This window comes from Moschus berezovskii, chromosome 15 (assembly GCF_049115385.1).
Source record: "Moschus berezovskii isolate FMDL1 chromosome 15, NW_MosBer_1.0, whole genome shotgun sequence".
Lineage (NCBI taxonomy): Eukaryota > Metazoa > Chordata > Mammalia > Artiodactyla > Moschidae > Moschus > Moschus berezovskii.
This window is the reverse complement of record NC_142474.1, coordinates 36,025,776-36,039,722: the sequence shown is the minus strand read 5'-3', so window position 1 is coordinate 36,039,722 and position 13,947 is coordinate 36,025,776. Positions and strand designations below refer to the sequence as shown.

The following is a 13,947-nucleotide window of genomic DNA, read 5'->3' as shown; positions in this document are numbered from 1 at the left end:
AACAGTCAGAACTGGACATGGAACAACAGACTGGTTCCAAATAGGAAAAGGTGTACGTCAAGGTTGTATATTGTCACCTTGCTTATTTAACTTATATGCAGAGTACATCATGAGGAACACTGGGCTGGAAGAAGCACAAGCTGGAATCAAGATTGCCGGGAAAAATATCAATAACCTCAGATATGCAGATGATACTACCCTTATGGCAGAGAGTGAAGAGGAACTCAAAAGCCTCTTGATGAAAGTGAAAGAGGAGAGTGAAAAGGTTGGCTTGAAGCTCAACATTCAGAAAACAAAGATCATGGCATCTGGTCCCATCACTTCATGGGAAATAGATGGAAAAACAGTGGAAACAGTGTCAGACTTTATTTTTTTGGGCTCCAAAATCACTGCAGACGCTGATTGCAGCCATGAAATTAAAAGACGCTTGCTCCTTGGAAGGAAAGTTATGACCAACCTTGATAGTATATTAAAAAGCAGAGACATTACTTTGCCAACCAAGGTCCGTCTAGTCAAGGCTATGGTTTTTCCCGTGGTCATGTATGGATGTGAGAGTTGGACTGTGAAGAAAGCTGATCACCGAAGAATTGATGCTTTTGAACTGTGGTGTTGGAGAAGACTCTTGAGAGTCCCTTATACTGCAAGGAGATCCAACCAGTCCATTCTAAAGGAGATCAATCCTGGGTGTTCATTGGAAGGACTGATGCTAAAGCTGAAACTGCAATACTTTGGCCACCTCATGCGACGAGTTGACTCACTGGAAAAGACTCTGATGCTCGGAAAGGTTGGGGGCGGGAGGAGAAGGGGACGACAGAGAATGAGATGGCTGGATGGCATCACCGACTCTGTGGCCATGAGTTTGGGTGTATTCCAGGAGTTGGTGATAGATAGGGAGGCCTGGTGTGCTGTGATTCATGGGGTCGCGGAGAGTTGGACACTACTGAGTGACTGAACTGAACTGAACTGATGTACAATATCATGATGACATAAACAGATGGAGGGATATTCCATGCTCCTGGGTTGGAAAAATCAATATTGTGAAAATGATTACACTACCAAAAGCAAACTGGAGATTCAATGCAGTCCCTATCAAATTACCAATGACATTTTTCACAGAATTAGAACAAAAAATTTCACAATTCTGTATGGAAATACAAAAGATCCCGAACAGCCAAAGCAATCTTGAGAAAGAAGAATGGAGCTGGAGGAATCAACTTGCTTTATTTCAGAGTATACTACAAAGCTGCAGTCATCAAGACAGTAAGGTATTGGCTCAAAAACAGAAGTATAGACCAATGGGACAGGAAAAAAAGCCCAGAGATAAATCCATGCATATATGGGTACTTATCTTTGACAAAGGAGGCAAGAATATACAATGTGAAAAAAACAGTCTCTTCAATAAGTGGTGCTGTAAGAACTGGACAACTACAAAAGAATGAAATTAGAACATTTGGTAACACCATACACAAAGATAAACTTGAAATGGACTAAAGACCTACATGTAAGACTAGAAACTATAAAACTCTTAGAAGATAACAGGCAGAACACCGTATGACATAAATCACAGCAAGATACTTTATGACCCACCTCTTAGAATAATAGAAATAAAAACAAAGATGAATAAATGGGACCTGCAAGCCACTCTAGTACTCTTGCCTAGAAAATCCCATGGATGGAGGAGCCTGGTAGGCTGCAGTCCATGGGGTCACTAAGGGTCGGACATGACTGAGCACCTTCACTTTCACTTTTAACTTTCACACATTGGAGAAGGAAGTGGCAACCCAGTCCAGTGTTCTTGCCTGGAGAATCCCAGGGATGGGGAAGCCTGGTGGACTTCCGTCTATGGGGTCACAGAGTCAGACACGACTGAAGTGACTTAGCAGCAGCAGCAATTAAACTTGAAAGCTTCTGCAGAGCAAAGGAAACTATAAACAAGGTGAAAAGACAACCCACAGAATGGGATAAAATAATAGCAAACAAAATAACTGACAAAGAATTAATTTCCAAAGTATATAAGAGCTCACACAACTTAATACCAGAAAAACAAACAACTGAATCAAAAAGTGGGCAAAAGACCTAAACAGACATTTCTCCAAAGAAAACATACATAGATGGCTAATAAACACATGAAGAGATGTTCAACATCACTCATTATTCCGTTCCGTCACTCAGTTGTGTCCGACTCTCTGCGACCCCGTGGCCTGTAGCCTACCAGGCTTCTCCGTCCATGGGATTCTCCAGGCAAGAATACTGGAGTGGGTTACCGTTTCCTTCTCCAGGGGATCTTCCCGACCCAGGGATTGTACCTGGGTCTCCCGCATTGGAGGCAGACGCTTTAACCTCTGAGCCACCAGGGAAGCCCAGAAATGCAAATCAAAACTACAATGAGATATCACTTCATCTCAGACAGAATGTCCATAATAAAAATAAATCCACAAACAAGTGCTGGAGATGGTGTGGAGAAAAGGAAACCCTCCTACACTGCTGGTATGAATGTAAATTGTCACAGCCACTATGGAAGACAGTATGGAGATTTCTTAAAAAGCTAGGAATAAAACTACCAAATGACCCAGCAATATCACTTCTAGGCATATACCCTGATGAAAACAGAACTGAAAAACACACATGTACCCCGGTATTCATTGCAGCACTATTTACAAGAGCCAAGACATGGAAGCAACCTAGATGTCCATTGACAGATGAATGGATAAAGAAGTAATGGTACATATATACAATGGAATATTACTCAGCCATATAAAGGGATGCATGTGAGTCAGATCTAATGAGGTAGAGGAACCTAGACCCTATTACACAGAGTGAAGGAAGTCAAAAAGAGAAAAACAAATAGCATATATTAACACATATATATGGAATCTAGAAGGACGGTACTGACGAATCTGTTCACAGAGCAGCAATGGAGATGCAGACATAGAGAACAGTCGTACGGACAAGGGTGGGGGAGAAGGAGGAAAGGGTGAGATAAATGGAGAAGGTAGGATGGATGCACATACACTAACATATGTAAATAGATAGCCAATGGGAATTTGCTGCATGACTCAGGGAACTCAAACTGTGCTCTGTAACAGCCTAGAGGGGTGAGAATGGGTGGGAGGTGGGAGGGAGATTCAAAAGGGAGGGGACATATATATACCTATGGTTAATTCATGTTGATGTATAACAGAAATCAAACCAACATTGTAACCAATCATCAACAATTAAAATAAATAAATATTAAAAAAAAGATTTGGTTCTTTTTTTTTTTTAACTTTCAATGAACACTTTATATTTACGTTTTACATTTATATCCAGAACTTCAAAGGGTTTGGGGGCAGAATTGTGCTTTGTGGGGAGTTGTAGCCAGAGTGGTGGTTATGCAGTTTTCTTGCCAATGAATAGATAGATGTCTTATGATTCACTTGACATTAGCATAGTGGATCTGTATTCTTGAAGGAAATCCAATCATAAGTGACTTTCTGAATTTGACTCTATATCTTTTCCTGTGGTCTCCTAAGTCAAGGATATATTTACACAGATCTCAACAATTTCAGCTGTAGAATTTAAAAAAGAAATGAAGTAAACATTCCCAAAGTCATTTTCAGATCTAAGTCTCCATACATCATTTTTATTTGGTCCAGGCAACAAGAAAGTAGTCAGTGAGTTTAATGTTTGCTTTCACTACTCAAGATTTGGTTCTAATAGGCAACACAAAAAGAAAATCCTAATAGCTGTATAGTTCACATTGCCCTCAGGAAAATTAAAACAATTGGTTAGGAAAAGCTGTAACAGTGATTTCTCCTCAAGATTTAATCAAAGAAGAACCAAAATTTGCTTTCTTACCATGGTTTGATGGAAGTGATGCAGTCCAGACACAAGCCAGGTCCAGGGGCAGAAAGCTGGATCTCAACCAAAAGCTGAGCAAGAGCTCCACAGAAGGACAAGAAATAGGGCTTATTTTAAAGAAGACCCCAGTTAGAGAAGCAGGGAGCCCCAAATTTAAATTGAGGACTAAGGAGTAGACAGTGGCACAAGAGACAGAGGTACTGCCATGCACGAGGAAAGGATGTGCGCAGAAGGCGACTTGGAGCAGGTTCCGCAAAGAGCAGTCCTTTGGTAACTGGACAAAAGCAGCCAACATGGTACTGGGGTGGAAATAATACAATCCTGTGCACTCAGGTGACCAGTTTGCATTTTCTACTTTGGGCCATTTTAAGTGCTGGTTCACAGCTCTACAAAAGGGAGAGCTGGGGCAAAGAAAGGGCAGACATTGTTTCACCACTCAGCTGTCCTGGGAAACTTCAGGGAGGAGATGTGCACTTAATATGGGAGTTGGCAACCCGCTGGGTTCTTTATTGACCCAGGTGAGCCCTCTGATTCACCAATCAAGACTCATTCAGCACTGTGGTGGGGAGCCAGGTGTGTGCTTTCATGGGGTCCTGGCTTCTTCGCCAGAACCCCTACACCTCTTAACCTGGCCCTGACAACTCCTTTCTTCTTAAGCATGAAAGGCTTTGGCTTTATGCTTGTGAGCCAATCACTCTCTTCTTGTTCTGGGTCCCTGTGGAGAGGGGCAGCACACACCAGGCATGAAGGTCCTTAGAGACTCCCCTAACTCAGGGGAAGCTCACCATTACCACTAGAGACCAACAGGAAAATCCAGAGACCAGTATACACTTATTGATCTAACCCTGCAGAGCTAAACAGAATGTTACAAGAATTAATCCTAATTTTGGTAACTAAATGATTCAGTTTTACATTTCTATGTATTTACATTTAAAAAGGAGAGAGAGAATAGAGAAAAAGTATCTTACTTTGGGATTCAAGTCAAAGAAAGTGTAGTATTTAAATCGTAACAGCAGCTGCTCATCCTCCTGGATGCCTTGTTCCATAAGGGAACGTGAGGAGTCTAGCCAACTAGAAAACAATAAGTTTTAAAAGTCAGTAAATTTTACACACATATTTTAGTATTATATAATATGATATATATACATATATATATATATATATACATGTAAATGTATGCAAGTATATCTATTTACACCCTTGAATAAAGTCTAGGTAAGTAACATAATCTAAACTCAGTGAAGGAGATGACTTGATAATAGCTTGTGCCTCCATTTTATCACATAGCTTTCTAAGTGCTTTTTTGTATTTATGTATTTTCTCACTGACACTTTAGAGGAAATCACTGAAGGAGCCAGGGCTTATTTTCTTAGTTGTAGCAATGAGGAAAATGAGCTTCAGTAACATTAAGCGACATGTTCAAGGTCCTGTGCCTCCTGGTGGAGCCAGAATGAGAATCTGCAGCTGCTGACAGCTGCACGTACTTGTGCTGTGTGTACTTGCTGACTGCTGACCACTTCCACACCAGGTGGTCTGACCCCAAAGTGGTTTTATCTTATTGTCTAGAACTTTCTGTAACTATGGAAATATTCTATATTGCCCAGTCCAATTGAATAGCCACTACCCACACGAGACTACTGAAGATTTGGATGTGGCTAGTTCTTGCCTGGAGAATCCCAGGGACGGGGTAGCCTGGTGGGCTGCTGTCTATGGGGTCGCACAGAGTTGGACACGACTGAAGTGACTTAGCAGCAGCAGCAGTGCCATGTTTTAATTTTAATTATATTCAAACATAAATGTAAATGTCCACATGCTGCTGGTGACTCCTGTACTGGGTAGCACAGTTCTAGAGCCTGAAAGATAAATACTGGGTAATGGTGAGGAGAGAATAAAAGTTAACAACGAAATGAGGTGGGAATGAGGGGCCTCCAGTACCACTGAAAATGGCTTGAACTTCTATATATGAGTATATAGAAGTTCATTTTATATGTTTTATATATGTTTATATAAATTGATTTTATTTATGTATAAAATATTCTATTATATAATCATATATTCCCCTGTGGGAGAATAAGAATAACCAAGATGCAGTCTCCATCTGAAAGGAACTGACAGTCAGTGGGGTAACCAAGCCTCATATTAAAGAAACAAGGTGACACTGGAGCAGTAGAACAGGACTTGAGGGAAGTGACTGATCTTCTGAGAAGACTGTAAGTGGCTGGGCCTTATAGGACAAACAGGGACAGGCCAGTAGAGCAGGAGGGAAGGAGAGGGTCCTGGAGCAGAGGAAAAGCTGGAGGCAAGGCAGTGACACAGGAATGAACATGCACATTGCGGGGATGGGGAGCATGAGAGCACAGCAGGACAGACAGATGGACATACATGGGGTCTGATCTCACAGGATCAAAGGAGAGTATGAACTAGGATCCAGGGGAGTAAAATACTAACAAATGTGACTTTACTTGGACAACAGTGAGTGAAATAAGTGGTGGTTTCAGAAATAGTTTGAGTGTATTTTCTGAGACCACTTCAGAGCTTAAGGACCCACTACTTGGAATGCAGAATGGAAAAGGGGTGCTCTACAAAAGACAGCAGGGCCACTTGGGTGTCCCCTGCTGCCACAGAGGGGACCAGCCCACTTATAAGCTGATCTACATCCCATAAAATTTGCACATGTGTCGGAACAAAGAATTAGCATTCACATGCCAGTAAACCATTGAGTTAACCCAATGTGTAAATATTGTCACACTTGAAATGTATTGAAATGACAAATGGCTACATTTTGTCTTTTTTGTTGCTAAAATCAGTGCTGACCTTGTGAATAGTATACAATTCCTAGGTGTGCTGACTTGAGAACTGAATAACCCCTCCCTGCCTCATCTCCGCAGCATCTCTCTTACTACATTAACATCAGTTCACAGAGAAGTAAAACAAGTCATGTCCTTACCCTGCGTTAAGCTTGGCTTTGTCAGCCAGAGATCGAAACTGGTACATATCAGCAAGTGCTTCTGGTGATTGTGGGGGCTGGCTGAATGCCAGGATGTTGCAGTTTTGTTCTGTCAGAGGGCTGTCACTGAACCAAGTCATTGTGGACGATGCTGGCGTTCCGTTTATGGGGTCATATGTGGGGGTCATGGTTTTACTGTATAAGCCAGGACTTACTGCAAAGCAAAGGAAAGTACGAACTAGGATATGAGATTTGGGATATGAATCTTTAGAACAATAATTATCAACACTGCCTGTACTAAAATGGATTTTGAACTTAAATGTTTGTATCATTTAGAAAAATCAGATGAATAATGGCAGAAGTTAAACACAGGTAAAACTCTAGTCTGAATATTTAGTCCCTGGAAAGCTTGGAAACTCATAGGCTGTAAAAACTTCCAAAATCAACCCAGACAAATGTAGGACTATCTTCTTCTCAATAATTCAAAATTCTCTTATATCAGTAGTGAGTTCTGGCACTATTAGAAAACTGGAGCTCTCACAGAATACACGCATATACTTTATTTTTTGGCAAATCTCTTAAATTGCAATGCTTACCAATTTAAAGAACTTAGCTAGTTGATGGTTTATAAATCATCTGACTCTAATTTGCATAAGGGAAGTATAAATAATCCCTTTCATTCTTTGTACTGGAATATACTATGCAAGAAACTCTCATGTTGCAAGCAAGCTAGAGATTCATTCTTATATACAAGCATATCTCATTTCACTATGCTTCAAAGATATGTTTTTTTGTTTTTAACTTTGTGACTCTGTGTTACATTTTGGTAACTCCTCCAATATTTCAAACTTTTTTTCATTACTGTTATATTTGTCACTGTGATCAGTTATCTTTCATTTTACTACTACGACTTGCTGAAGGCTCAGACGATGTTAGCATTTTTAGCAATAAAATATTTTAAATTAAGGTATGTACATTTTAAAAAGACATACTGTTATTGCACTCTTAATGGTAGCAATATAGTGTAAACAACTTTTATATGCACTGGGAAACAAACAAACAAAAAATTTATGCAACTCGCTTTATTACAGCAGTCTGAAGTATCTCTGAGTATGTCTGTAAAAGTAAAAGGATAACACTTTTCTAGAATTTTTACCGCCCCTCCTGTTACATACCCAATGCAAGATTTAAATTGAGTTTAGGAAAGAGTCAGGTGAAGGTAGAATCAGGAAGAGAAGTGTGTTTGAGGGATCTAACAAATTTCCTTATCCCACAAATTCATGGTCAATTCTGCTCAAGTTTTTCATTCATCAGCAATATATGCAATTAAAATAATGAGCTATATAACATACCTTATTAAAAAATTTCTGTTCTAAAATTAGTTGGATATTCTTTCCTTATCACTGGAATCCTTAATTTTAGTCCTTGTTTAGGGAGACAGGAGGAAAGGCTAAGTAGAGGGGAGGAGAGTTCTTGGGACTTAAGAATTTAAGAAATTCTTGGATTTAATAATAAATTAAAATAATGAAACACCTATCATGAATCTTACCAGATGGACCTGAAATTGTTGGAGAACTCTCCAGGTTTAAAATATCTTCAATTATGGGCTCCTTATTATTTTTTTCTTTTTTCTTCTTCTTTTTAAAATATTCACCTGAAGGCTTTAATAAGGACAGTTCTTCTGCTCTTCTAATATCTAAAAATAAATATAAATAAGAAAAAAGAAAAGCAAGAAGTAAAAAGAAAATTCCTTCTAAGACTTTGAGTCATGTTGGGCATTTGAAACCATTTCTCAAAAAATTCCTGAGAAGTAAATGGAACTAAATGACATTCCTTTTGAAGCAATTGAAGATCAGTGACCCCCAATATGGGTGTATGGGGATCAAATAGTGGAGGGAGATTCATTCCAGGAAAATTTCTGGTTTGTTTTTAAATCTATTGTAAAACTATTTCAAACATATTCAATGCTAGTACGGTGGCCCCTTCCCATGCTTGCCGCCCCCTTAAACCATTCTTAGTGTTTTGCTGTTCTTGTGTTATTTACTTACCAGCAGTTTTTCCCTCCTTCCTTCCTGCTTTCCTTTCTCCCTTCCTTTTCTGTTTTTAGGTTTTTAAGGAACCAGCAAGGACTCCATCTTTTTCTTTATGGACCAGTGGTCCTCAGAGCCTTTCTCTGCCCAGTGGCTTCTTCTATCCCTGTGGCAGACACCCTAGGCACCTTGTCCACCTCCTGCCCCTCCCTGTTTTGGTGCACTCTGACCTCCTAAGGAGGGATAGCTAGGATGTATCTCTTTATCCAAGGGCCTGCTCTGGATGCCAGAGTCCTCACTCCCCAGACAGAGATGCAACAGGTCACATGAGTTCAGAGAGTTAACACGCCCCAGGAGCAGCCCTCAATGACTCAGTGACTGGTGGAATGGTATATTAACACCCCCGCTCCCTCGCCCCTTGGTTGCACAGCTCCAAGGCATGACCACACCGCTTCCCAGAGGGCCCCAGCTGTCCAGTGTGAGCTGATTAGTGACACTCGCTTATTAGTGGCCTTCTCTTCCCAGTCTCACTTCACCACTCCCAGCCAGTGTTTGCTGGTGTAACCTTCCACATAAATTATATTTGTGCTTGAATTCTTATCTCAGGTCTTCTTCTGGAGAATTCAAGCTAAGAAGATCGTCCCCACTGTCCTCCATTACTCAAATATACTTCTAACTGCCATTTCCAATGAGAACTGATTGTACACTGGGCTGTTATGATACCAGGTAAAAATCAAGGAATGTGGATGTTAGAATCTCTGGGCAGCTTTCCTGGAGGTAAATGCACTAATTTCACAGGTATTCCCACCTCTTAGTTCAGCTGAGGTTGAATCTGGCAGTTGAGCTGCCAGTAAACAAGTCTGACTGTCAGTTTGCAACACACACCTGTAACCATTCCAAATGTATAATTTATACACAAAACCAGGAGACGAATAAAAATTTCCAGTGGAAGCACTAGTAACAAAACAAAACAAAACAAAAACCCCACTGATATCTAAGCCCAAGGTTTGTATCTTGTCTTTTCTTTGAGAGAAAAAAAAAATCATCCTATTGTTAGATTTAAGTTCAGTTGGTCAGATATAAAAAGTGATTATTATTATTAGGGAATTCCCTGGAGGTTCAGTGGTTAGGTCTTGGAACTTTCACTGCAGGGGGCATAGCTTCAAAGTTCAATCCCTCATTGAGAAACTATGATCCTACATGTTGTGCATCTTGGCCAAAAAAAAAGTGATTATTAGAAATGCCAAGTTCAGTCATTTAATGCTTCTATTTATTTAAAAACTTCAAGTTTTTGACCCCAGCTATATTTGTGTTTCTAGTCCACTGTGGTGTCTGAAATGTACATTTTATTTACTCATTTACTGTTTTCAAATTTTCATTCAGTTCAGTTCAGTTCTGTTGCTCAGTCATGTCCGACTCTTTGCGACCCCATGAATCACAGCAAGCCAGGCCTCCTTGTCCATCACTAAGTCCCTGAGTTCACTCAAACTCATGTCCATCTAGTCTGTGATGCCATCCAGCCATCTCATTCTCTGTCATCCCCGTCTCCTCCTGCCCCCAACCCCTCCCAGCATCAGAGTCTTTTCCAGTGAGTCAACTCTTCGCATGAGGTGGCCAAAGTATTGGAGTTTCAGCTTTAGCATCAGTCCTTCCAATGAACACCCAGGATTGATCTTTAGAAGGGACTGACTGGATCTCTTTGCAGTACAAGGGTCTTCTCCAGCACCACAGTTCAAAAGCATCAATTCTTCAGTGATCAGCTTTCTTCACAGTCCAACTCAGATCCATACATGACCACAGGAAAAACCATAGCCTTGACTAGACGGACCTTGGTTAGCAAAGTAATGTCTCTGCTTTTTAATATGCTATCTAGGTTGGTCATAACTTTCCTTCCAAGGAGCAAGCGTCTTTTAATTTCATGGCTGCAATCAGCATCTGCAGTGATTTTGGAGCCCCTAAAAATAAAGTCTGACACTGTTTCCACTGTTTCCCCATCTATTTCCCATGAAGTGATGGGACCAGATGCCATGATCTTTAGAATATTATTGAAAGCCAGGTACCTTGTGCTTATATCATTTGCTCACCATGCATCAAGGAACTTACCTTTTGTAATGGAAGCTTCCAATCATTTGTCTGGTCAGCAAACAGTTACTAAGCAGGTGATATGTGTCGGGCATTGTGCTAAGTGTTAGGAACAGACATGCTCAAGAAACAGCTGTCTTTATCCTATATAATACCATACCAGCCTGCACCACTCAACACTGGTACTCTCAATACTGTGTACATTATTAGACTTTCCCCTTTGTTTTCCTCCATTACCTACTCCCTTTTCCGTTCTGTTCTGTTGCTCAGTCGTGTCTGACTCTTTGCGACCCCGTGGACTGTAGCCTACCAGGCTTCTCCGTCCATGGGATTCTCCAGGCAAGAATACTGGAGTGGGTTACCGTTTCCTTCTCCAGGGGATCTTCCCGACCCAGGGATCGAACCCAGGTCTCCCACATTGGAGGCAGACGCTTTAACCTCTGAGCCACCAGGGAAGCCCATTTAACATCTTATTTTTTACATGATTTATTTTCTGTCTCTGTATGCTACAATGGAAGCTCAGGGAGGGCAGAGGCTTTGGATTATTTTTATTGCTAACCAGTCTCTAGCACTCACCATAGTGCCTGCCAAGTCAAAATATATATTTGCTGAAGAAATGAATAAGCAGTTTACAGTTTAATGGGAAAGATAGATCACCCACTGACATAGTGCGTATACTGTGTTCAAATACTAAATATGAGCCTTGGAACTCAAGAATATACCTACACACTTTCAAAAGATAGACTTCCTGACCCAGAGTTTGCTACTATTATGGAAGTCCCAGAAAGAAGAAATGGTTTGGGCAGTGTTGACCCTAAAGGCTGTTAAAATTTTTGATCCATAATTAAGTGTACTTTTCTGCTTAAAATAAACTCCACAAATGATGTTTACGGACAGTTATTTACTGGAGCCAAGTGTTAGGGAAGCAATTAAGACATTGCATCACCATTATCTCAAAAACAACATAGACATATCAGCTCTATGGTGATAATGATTTAATGGAACTCTTTCCGTTTGTCTTCAATATAACAATTTCAGCATGGCTTAAGGAAATGAGTTTTGGGGTGGAAATCTTAATGGAGTTGTCTTTTCTGTTTACAAGTCTCTTTTGAAATAGCTTTAAGCTTTGGGTAAATGAACCTGATATACTCTGATAATGTTCCATCTGGTTTAACTTCACTTAAATGGCTAAAGTCCCCAGAACTGGGCTTGAAAATTGTGCTCCTAATAAGGGATGTAAAGCCAACCACTTGTGGGCAGAAGTGCATGTATTTTCCTGTCCTCTTTTCCTGAGAGTACAGAGGGTAGTGGTGTCTGCCTGTGGGGACTCACTCAGGGCTCTGCAGATGTCGCTGACAGCTCTGAAGACCACAGTCGAGAAGCTGACTCGCAGTCGCACTGTCTTCATGTTTGGCAGGCGGAGGCGAAGCATTTTATGCTGAGGGGTAAAGACAAGCTTTGCATCTGCCTGGACCCCACATTTATCCAGAGTCCAGTGTGTTTTCAGAAGCCAGCAATGTTTCTGTTCCCACCAAAGGGCAAAGTCTGACCAGTCCTGGGCTATGTCTGCAAGAACAGAGAACAGAGCACAGTAAAGTGAGAGCAAGCACTTGCACCCTGGAGTCAAGTCCTGCGTGTGCAAAACCAAAGCCAATGCTGGTCTTCCACTCTCATCTCTTCCTACAACCCAAGGCTCCGTCATTCTTGGCTTCTTGTCAAAGTCCCTAAGACAAGGAAGCTAGAAGACCAACTGAACCTTACCTTCTTTATATTTAAATACTATGGAAGGAACAGAAACAAACAACTTTTTTTCATGATGAAATGTTAAAGTTTTCTTCTCCCAAGTCCCTCAGTGCCATGATCCTTTCTGGGAAGGCCAGAAGCAAGGCTTTGTTTAATCAAGATGATTTCTCTAATAGAAATGGATACTTCCAGGTCCCTGGTGGTCTGGTGGTTAAGAATCCCCCTTCCAATGCAGGGGACTTGGGTTTGATCCCTGGTCAGGGAACTAAGAACCTACCTGCTGTGGGGCAACTAAGCCCACGTGCTACAACTAGAGAAGCCCACGCACCACCAGCACCACCACAACGATGAGGAAAAACAGACAAATCCTTCAGACACCGGCTCACAAGGGAATATCAAAAGCTTCCAGTCAAAGTGCACACAGAACTACTGAGAAGTTTACATTTCACTTTTCTCAGGAATGTCCACGTCTTATCAGTACCACCGCATTACCAGTTTCCAAAATTGTTCACACTAAAATCAGAGCTGAATATTTTATCTCTCAATGGTAGCATCAACATTGAACCCTTCCACTTCTTCAATGCCCCTTGGCATCAAGATTGAATGTTTACCCTTTGCCAATGTTAGAGTCATATTCAATCTTTTATTTTGCTAAATTAAGAGCCACCAGTACTTTTACTTAAAAAATGGTTTCTCCCTCTTTCTCTCTTTTTAAATTAGAAAACCTTTCTCTCAGTGCTATTAGTAGAAGTACACATGCTGTAGGCTTTCCCCATGGCTCCGTGGTAAAGAATCTGTCTGCAATGTAGGAGATGTGGGTTCAATCCCTGGGCTGGGAAAATTCCCTGGAGGAGGGCATGGCAACACACTCCAGTATTCTTGCCTGGAGAATCCCATAGACAGAGGGGCCTGGCAGGCTATAGTCCATGGGGTCACAAAGAGTCAGACATGACTGAAGCGACTGTGCACAGCGCAGTGCGGCATAAATGCTGTAATACTGTAACTATTTTGGAAAGTCCTATGATTCAGTAACTTTTCTCTGATCTATATACCCAACAGAAACACCTATACTTACATAAGGCAGGTACTATCTATAAAAGCTCCCATATGTAAAGAACCCAATATCCATAAACCATCAGGTAAATGGATAAATTGTGGGAAAAAAAATCATATAATGGAATATTATACAGCAATGAGAATCAAAGAATGCAAACTATATGCAATAAAATGGATAAAGACATAATGTGGCATGAAAGCAAGCAGATGCTTGAGGGTAAATTATCCTGTATAATTCCATGTATATAC

The 13,947-nt window shown here is 40.8% G+C and overlaps 1 protein-coding gene across 1 annotated transcript in view; it reads right to left on the bottom strand.

Moving 5' to 3' along the window:
- Nucleotides 1-13,947, bottom strand: part of FERMT1 (FERM domain containing kindlin 1) — a 71,004-nt gene that overhangs the window by 40,225 nt on the left and 16,832 nt on the right. The window contains exons 3-6 of the mRNA XM_055432044.2: nt 12,232-12,465; nt 8,337-8,483; nt 6,788-7,001; nt 4,809-4,911 (exon numbers count right to left, since the gene is read on the bottom strand). Of these exons, the coding sequence (XP_055288019.2) occupies nt 4,809-4,911; nt 6,788-7,001; nt 8,337-8,483; nt 12,232-12,465 (698 nt within the window). The remainder of the gene's footprint in view (nt 1-4,808; nt 4,912-6,787; nt 7,002-8,336; nt 8,484-12,231; nt 12,466-13,947) is intronic.